Source organism: Lacerta agilis, chromosome 4 (assembly GCF_009819535.1).
Source record: "Lacerta agilis isolate rLacAgi1 chromosome 4, rLacAgi1.pri, whole genome shotgun sequence".
Lineage (NCBI taxonomy): Eukaryota > Metazoa > Chordata > Lepidosauria > Squamata > Lacertidae > Lacerta > Lacerta agilis.
Window position 1 is genome coordinate 65,987,116 of NC_046315.1, and position 9,273 is coordinate 65,996,388.

The window sequence follows — 9,273 nt, forward strand, 5'->3', positions numbered from 1 at the left end:
CCTAACCTAGTGTGAGACCTGAGGGGAAAGCTTCATATGTCTGTCTCCTTCTCTTGATACATTTTTTCCACTTCTATAAATGAGATTTGTATTTTAAGTGCCAGAAATGATCAGGAGATTATATAGTCTTCCTGTGACTTTTGCACTGTGGGTGTAAGTTCATTGTCTTGCTGAAACGTTCCATTGTCCAGCAATAGGGGAATTTGCAGTGAGGATATTTTTCCCCCATCTGCTTTTTGAACTTCAATAGCAACAAATCCTGGAGAAGATGTTTTATGAATGATTTACCTCCAGATTGTAAAATGAAAAAGAAAGAAACCCTTCTTCTCTTCCTGCCTCCAGTATCTCACAAATCCTGCATGATAACCTTGTTACAATCAATGCGCTATTCCAGTCTCTAATTTGCATTCCATTCATTTTCTAAAATGTGGCTTTAAAAATGCATTATTGTACCACATGTGGGAATTTGCTCTCCTTGTTTTAAAGCCCTGCTTTTTGAAATCGGAAACCTGAATTGACGGGCAACAGTAGTACTTCACAGCTGTTACTTCTGCTCATATGCCTATGGCTCATAAAACTGGAAGGAGTCTAAACTTTTGTCTAGTTCAATGTCACTGCAGTAGCACAAGCCTGAACTGTATCCTACAGATGCTCATCTAGGGAAAGAGGATGGAAATACAATTCTAGACTTGTTCAGCCTATGCCGCTGGGTAAGGGAATTTATGAGGTGCTAATTTTCACTTATAAGTTTAAATTTAACTGAACAGAATTGAGGACACATCCCTACCCTCCAAAACAGTCTCAAAAATGTATTGGGCTAAGCCACAAAATATGTATAGAGACTGGACCAGGACATCCTCAAATGTCATCCATATTGACTCAGGAGCTATAACTGTTTCCAGAGAACGTTTCTGCGCTGAGCTACTTTTTTTGTAAGGTTTTTTTTAACAAAACAACAACAACTTCATTTTCTAATGTATATAAAACAGAGAGAACAATTATAACAACAAGATGGGAATTAAAGGATGAAAAGCTAAACTATAACATAAGAACACAGAATGAGTATTTGTACATGAGTTAAAATAACAGAGTCCAGGTAAAGACTATCAACTTTATCCATTCAAAAGGTTGTTTGGGCAAGGGGACAGGATTGGCAAACAAGAGACAATTAACCATAGCCCTCTCAGTTATTAAAGCTACACTACACTCCCATTAAAAATGCCAGTTTAAATATGTGTGTATCATTTATAGTTGGCAACTCTGAACAGGTATTTGTGGTTCGAAATCCTTTACGAAATAAAGCGTGAATCTGTCCTCGGTGAGTGGACAATTCAGTTGGCCACGTTCTTGCTATTTAGAGAAGCAAAGAGCTTATTTACTTTTGGATTCTTCAGTGACATTTTTCAGGCTCACCTCATTGTTCAGGTGCATTCCATAAATTCCTCCATGGATTGGACTAATGGTTTTGATTTGAAATTACAGGTCTGTGTAATTCGGCCGACAGCTGGATGATTGTTCCTAATATCAAGCAAAACCACTACACGGTGCATGGCCTGCAGAGTGGCACCAAGTACATATTTGTTGTTAAGGCCATTAATCAGGCTGGCAGCCGAAACAGTGAGCCAGGAAAGCTGAAGACAAACAGTGAGTAATGTTGCATCCACCCTTCCGTGCACTTTGTTTCCCCCTCATCTCAGTTCCACTCAGCCTGACACTTCAGAAAGATACAGAAGACCTCATATTTTTAGCACTTTCCTCAATTGTGGGCCATTTGTTTCATTTGGCAGGCATGGCTGCTAACATCCTTCAGCCTCTGCATTCATTTATGGAAGCTAATTTAGGCTGCCCTCCTATAAAGCCCCAATTTACTCAGTAGAACTTACTTTTGAGTAGACATGCACGTCGCTGCCCATCACACTTCACTGTCTGTGTGGAGGAATGAAGAGGGCTTCAGGTGTCAATCAAAGTCTTCAAGTAGCCTTATCCAGAACAAGTCAGCCCTGGAGGCATGAAAAATAATGGTTACTTCCTTGTGAATAGCAGACCGTTTCAAACACTCCACTTTAGTGTCCCAAGAAGCAAAGCAAAGATGGGTGCCATGCAGATGCAACACGGCAAGCTTGGTTATGAATGTGTAGCCACCAGGGGCAAAGAAAAACCTGTTTCTACTGCAGCACTGGCCCTAAGCATAGTCCTTGGTTTTACACTCAAAAGGGAGCAATAGCAGTCATCCATTTAAACACAAGGACATCACTCACAGATCGCCAGCAGCTAAATCTAATCTTGTGCAATAAACAGGCTTCAGGATGCAGCACTCATTCAGTCTTTTCTCTTGTTCCAAATCAAGGCCAGCCATTTAAACTGGATCCCAAGTCTGCCCACAGGAAGCTGAAAGTATCTCATGACAACTTAACAGTGGAGCGTGATGAAACCTCTTCTAAAAAGAGCCACACACCTGAGCGCTTTACCAGCCAAGGGAGCTACGGGGTAGCGGGCAATGTATTTATTGACAGTGGACGGCATTATTGGGAAGTGGTTATCAGCGGGAGCACATGGTAAGTACAACACGTGTTTTCCTTCATTTTTGTGATGAATAGAAGCTTGAGATTGACTGCATTTTCTTAAGCGAAGAAATAACTATGGTAGGAAAATAATAATAAACATTAAACCATTATTTAATCTCCCTGCCTGCCCCCCCAAAAGTTGGTGGTTATCAGCACCTAAAACACTATAGTTGCCCAAAGGTAGCTGCAATACCATCTCTGTCCATAGACTCCCAGCTTATTCAAAGACAAGGATGGATCTGGATCAGGCTTCCACCTCAAACAGGTTCTGGACTGGAACAGAAGTGGAGATGGCTCTATAGCTTATTTTCTGGAAGGTCCCCATTCCAGAAGCACATGGAGTTAAATGTTCCTGATTGCTCTGCACCCACCTCGTACACCTGAAATCCCATGACACTCCAAGCATGTAGTTGCCAGTGTAACTGCATAGGTGTCCCTATAGTTGCTACTTATCAAACCTTTATTAGGCATTTACATATAAAATTGCAAGATCAAGAATCACGTACAAAAACTTTAAAATATATATACACAAAGAAACAACATTTAAACTCATAGGCTGATGTATGGTGTGTGTTAGTAAAATCTAAAATTTGTTGCAACTATAGGTTTTTTTTTTTATTCTAATACAAAACCTATAGTTGCAACAAATGCTTTGCATGTCATTTCCTGCCCAGGAATCATGGGATTTGTGGTCCAGTGGGAGATTTCTGGGTGTAAAGATATGTTGCTTGCCTCCTTTATAATCCTCTAGGCATCAGCCAACTTCTTTAAGACACCAGAGACCCTCCACCACCTAGCATCTCCCCACCCCACCCCTTCCCTGAGATAAGTCTTCATTGTAATCCTTGGGGTAGGAGGGCTATCACCCTGAATAATCTGTGAGCCAAGCAGCACGCTGTCTGGCCATCGCTGGTTTCAAAGGAGGATCACAAAAGGAAAACAAGTATCCTATGCAATTGCATTGTTACAGCAAATAATATTTGGGGCAGTAAGATGTGCATGACCTGTCTTTCAGATTGTAAGGAAGAACATTAATTAAATATGTGTTGACGTTTTGGTTAGCCTTCAGCTCATGAGAGTACGAAAGGCACAAACAGAAAGAGGCATGCATGTTACAGCAGAGCACAGTAGGTTAAAGTGCATAAGACTGCATGAAATGGAAAATGCATTTCCTTATTTGTTTTGCAGGTATGCCATTGGCATTTCTTATAAGTCGGCGCCAAAACACGAATGGATTGGGAAGAATTCTGCCTCTTGGGTTCTTTGCCGCTGTAATAATACGTGGGTAGTGAGGCATAACAGCAAAGAAATTCAGATAGAGCCTGCACCCCACCTTCGCCGTGTTGGAATTTTGTTGGACTATGACAATGGTTCCTTGGCCTTTTATGATGCTTTGAACTCCCTGCATCTTTACACGTTTGACATTACATTTGCACAGCCTGTGTGCCCAACGTTCACTGTCTGGAATAAGTGTTTGACAATAATAACGGGGCTTCCCATCCCAGACCACTTAGATTCCACTGAGCATATGCCATGATTGTTGCTCAACAGAGATGGATGATGAATGTCCAGTATCCCTCATGTATACTTCCCACCGAATTATGACTGGAAAAAAATATATTAACAGAAACGCATTTCATACAAAAGCGACCCTAAATGCTTCAAGCCAGGACTGAGAATAATGGGATGACCTCTTCAGTCTTTACTGTTTATTTTGTATTAAAGACAAGAGAAGGCTTTAATAATTTCTCAGAATGCTTTTTGTATTTAGTCTCTTTCAGGAAAATTTATAAATTATTTATATATTAAAAAAGAAAGAAAGAAAAGGAACCCTAATTTGGATATTTGCATTTGGGCACCTCATAAGAATGACTTGTTTTTGCACATTAAGGGCTCTGTCACAAAGATTTTATTAGCTGTTCCCCGTATTTTGATTTTATAAAAGAGAGAACAAGTTGGAATTATTTGAGAGGAAGGATGCACTACGAATGGCTTCCGTTTTTGTTCCTACGGTACTTTCGTAAGTGCCACTTTTATGACATGAAACACCTCTTCACTTGGAACACATTAACTTCTACATCAAGAAATGTCAGCATTCTAAATCAACCAGCAGTCAATGTTATGGATCACAATTTCCTTTCCTACTGATGTTTCACCTTTGTCACTTTTTAAGGATATGTACATTTGGTTCTTTTTTTGTCTCAGATAACCAGGACAATTGAGAGAGGTCTGGCTGCATTTTAAGTAAAAAAAAAAAATTTTTTTTTTAAAGTACCACTTGAAGGTCAAGTTCTGGTGGTACTGATGTGGATTCACATCATTTGAAAGGTACCGGGATCACCCATATATGCAGTGCTGCAGATGGGCTATGTACACCTGATTAAAAACTTAAATGTGAGCATTTTGTTTTATTATGTTATATAGTGTATCAATAAAAATAGCAGAGGTATCTGTTTGTAAACAGTGCCAGGAAAGAAGCTGCACTTGGGTGTATCATTGTGTTGGATGCTCGAAGGGGCCTTGGGCTCTGTCTACTCCTGCTATACATCGAGCAGCAATGTCACAGGAGTCACATTGCCAGGGCTTATTTGAATGTAGTGGAAATGAAATCAGTGCTTTTTCTCCTCCTGCTTTTCCACCTGTACTAAAACACACACACATTCAGTGTGTAACTTCGCTTCCATCCATCTGCTCCACTGTCGTGGGTCTTCAGTGAAACGGATACAGGGGCATAAAAGCCTTATCCATTTCAATAGCCGTATAGATGTGCGTGTAAAAACATGTACATGCACATCAGCACATGCCTTGCTATTAAAAAAAAATAGCAAGGCATGTATAAAAATTGACAAAGCTTTTCTTGCGGGGAAGATGAAAAATATGCTTTCTCTATAACACATCCATCCACAGGTGGGATGACATAAACACAAGAAGACTGAGTGTGATTTTAAATGGAAGTTCCTGACTGGGCATCAACTGATTTAAACACCTCACATGAGAACATTTAAAAGTGAATTTCTGTTTCTTATACAGGCACCCCTAACATTACTCCAAAATGATTTATGTGGCACATGTGAAATCAATTCAATGAGTGTTTCCTTTTAAAAAGATAGTCTGGGTAACAGGGCAGAGAATAAAAGGTTTGAAGAAGACCTTGTTTAAAGCGATAGGCAAATAAAAATAGGACATGATGTTCATCATTTCCCTAATCTAATGCTTTCCTGTGATGTGCTTGGTAAAATGCTGGAATGCTTGGAATTCTCTGCAGATCTTTGCCCTGTATAAATATGACATTAGTCTATGCACTAATCTGTGTTGGGGGGGGGGGGGATCAGAACGTACATATTACTTCACTTCACTGCATCTACAGACATTAAACTAATTAAGACTGCTATCCTATGCCCACTTGGGAGTGAGTCCCATTGAACTCAAGAGGACTTATTGTATAGGAACATGGGTATACATTGTAAAAATAGTTTGCATTGGTATTCTCCTGTATCTTTTACAATGAAGCCATAATGAAGTTTTAACTTTTCTTGTCTAGGATTATTTTTTTAAAGAAACATGGCCCACTTTTAATGGCAATTGTACATTGTATAGTGAGATTTATATTCCAGCACTACATTTAAACAATTACATTCCTTTAACGAAACTATATGAAATTAGTGTGTCTTGTAGCAATGTCTATTGCACAGATCAACTAGCTACAAATTTAGGCTCTTGACTTGTGTGTGTGTGTTTTTTAAGTTAAAATGTAGGTGGAAGAGAAACTCTTAATTGCATCATTTGAACTAGAAAGACTATGGGAAGAATTCATCAAACCAGTTGTTTTTATGCATTCAAAAACCCAAATAAACATCCGGGGCTTGCACAAACAGCTCCTTAAAAGACATTTCATCTTGAATATCTGGTCTGAAGAGTTCAGTGTTTTACTAAGGGCTTTTTCCATGGAGCCAGACTTGTTGGACTGAGATGCATGCAGACTTGGTTGGGGACGAGGCTGATCATGTGCTCTCAAGGTTGCAATCCTTTAATTTTTTTTTTTTTACTGGGTCATAAGCCACTGAACACAGTAGGATTTGCTTCTAAGCAACATGCATATTGCTGTTGCACTGAACAGCATCTGTTTTAAATTGATTCCCAAGGTTCTACGGCACTTTGTGAACTCTATGCAAAAAAGCCAAAGGAAAGAGAATGCCAGATGTAAATAAAACTGGGAACTTGAATAGGGTGTGTTAGGCCTGAGCTTAGCTTACGAGCCCTTTTTTTCCTTTTCTTGCTTCCTGAAACTGTAAAATGCCTGCCTCACTGAAAATAATGCAGAGGTTCCACATTCCTATCTAACAATATACAGTGGTACCTCTGGTTACTTACTTAATTCTTTTCGGAGGTCCATTCTTAGCTAATGGGACCTGACGCTGCGCCGCCAGAGCGCAATTTCTGTTCTTATCCTGAAGCAAAGTTCTTAACCTGAAGCGTTATTTCTGGGTTAGCTGAGTATGTAACCTGAAGCGTATGTAACCCGAGGTACCACTGTATTGTAGAGAGTGGAACAATAGTTCCTTCCCCCAAAGAATGTCTCTTCTGTTTTAATAAACCCAACAGTCCCGTCCCCCATTATTGCAACTGGAAAACAGGATCTAACTTCCAGAACCAAATTATTAAACTTTGAAGGGAACACAGAAGGCTAGAGATTATATTCCTTCATGCAGACTGAGCAACTGCTACTAACTCCACTATTTCCCAGGCCTGTCGTTAGCCAAGGAAAAACCAAGGCTGTCTACTGCTGTTGTATATGCTATTCCCTTGTCACTTTGGAGGTTCAATGTGCTGTTCTTTGGACGTTGTCCATCTCTAACTAATACCCCATATGGACATTATCGTGTTTGTGAGCAAGATACAGTAAATGGTGTGCATCTTCTAAGCAGGTATGTTTAAGTTGACCAAGTTCCTTGGCTGTTTTTTTCCACAAGGACAAACAGGGAGAGTGCAGGTGCGGCAGAGATGTGGCCACTCATTCCCCCCCCCCCTTTAATCCCCCAAGAAGGGACAATTTTATTATGCTGTGGGAATGTCTTTCAGCTCTCTGCTCCTGTCATGTGAATGACAGTGGTATTAATAAAAATGTCTTTGTGAGAGAGCACTTTATGAGAGGGCAAAAAGGGGTGAAATGCTGTGAGAGACAGCTCACAATTAGATGGCAGGTGGAAGCTTGCATCTCCCCAATAGCTGGGTGTCCTACCTGCCCCCCTCCCTTCCCCCCTGTCATAAGCAAGCCTGCACAGATGAATCCATCTGTTGCTTTCTTGCCTGAGCCTACCCTGCATTCCTAAAAATCAATGCTTGGGGATGTGTTTGAAATCCTAAACTGCACAAAACCAGTGGGGTAGGAATGCCTGGTCCCCCCAGGGCTTGAGTTCCGTCTCGCTCAAGCCAGGATTCCAGCAGCCCTTGCTTCAAAGCAATTATTCTTGATTTACATTGGTGTAAGTAGGGAAGGGGCCCAGACTGTTCATCTTGACATTCCAAAAAACAAAAAATCCATGTGAACATAAGCCCCACTCTGCAATATGAACACCAGCATTCTTCTCCAACGGCATCTGCTTAGCAATTGTTAGTTTTGCTTTAAAAAAAAAAATCACCGGAACTGATGCATGGCTAAGCAAGCTTGCTGTGTGGGCTGCAAGCAGTTCCCCTAAATGCCAAAGATTTGGGAATGCTCAGTGGTTAGCTATGAGGGAATGACATGCATCAGTCTCTGAACCACTCTCCTCTTTATGGGTTTATGTTGTCTCATCCAAAAAGAGGTTAATTTTGTTCTCCAGTCACGCACCCTGGTAGAACAGAGTGAGAAGTTGGTATCCCACCACCAAATTACAGCTCTGTGCCTCTTCCCCCATGCATGAATATAGGTAAAGAAAAGGACGGAAGCTGGGGAGATTGTCCAGGGAAAAGTGCATCTGGCCCTCCTGTGCCAATGTTCTGAGAAACAGCCCTATGAGAAAAGCTAACCAACAAATTGAAACTAACACGGGGACAAAAAGAAAAGAAAAAGAGGATGCCTTCACCCTGGTATGGCTTCACATAAACAGCCCAACAAGACGACAACATGAACACTCCAACAGCATACAAATTGATATGGCTAATCTGACTCAACACCCCCCCTACCCCCTTCTCAAACCTGCAAACAAAACTCACTGCAATCAACTAAATGCAACCATAAATGCATACTGTGAGCTCTCCAACCTCTGGCACAACAAACAAAGCAGCAAAACAGATAAATAAAGAACTGATTCCTGCAACGCTGACACAAAAAACTGCACATACACTAAGCAAAAGAATGAGAAATCGCTACACCCTTCTTTCTCACCCCCCTTCCAATGTCTATGGCATCAATGCCTCACACCAAATGTACCGGTAACTGACCTGTAGAAAGGACTCTTATGAATTGAAGACACGAGATGCATGTTAACTATGAGAATCCATTGATAAGAACAACTAAAAAAAAAAAAGCCATGTAAATAAAGCATTTTAGTGCAAATTACTCCTAAGATACACATTTTTGTATACAAAATTGCTTAACATGCCCCCCTTTTTTTAAACAAAAAAAAGTTTCTTCTCTCTGTAACTCAATGTATAGATATAGGAGGAACAGCTTTGGTTTGATGCCAGTCATAGAAAGAGGCACAGCGTTTCTACAGCTCCCAAGTTT

At 40.5% G+C, this 9,273-nt stretch overlaps 1 protein-coding gene across 6 annotated transcripts in view; it reads left to right on the forward strand.

The window, feature by feature from the left end:
* Positions 1-5,040, forward strand: part of MID1 (midline 1) — a 196,297-nt gene extending 191,257 nt beyond the window's left edge. For 5 of the 6 annotated variants that reach the window (XM_033147421.1, XM_033147419.1, XM_033147418.1 and 2 more), the window contains exons 8-10: positions 1,483-1,644; positions 2,348-2,555; positions 3,753-5,040. In XM_033147421.1, the coding sequence (XP_033003312.1) occupies positions 1,483-1,644; positions 2,348-2,555; positions 3,753-4,101 (719 nt within the window). In that variant the 3' untranslated portion in view covers positions 4,102-5,040. Of the gene's footprint in view, positions 1-1,482; positions 1,645-2,347; positions 2,560-3,752 lie in introns of those variants that run through there. The other variant, XM_033147423.1, reaches the window with a different exon arrangement.
* Positions 5,041-9,273: the final 4,233 nt, after the last annotated feature.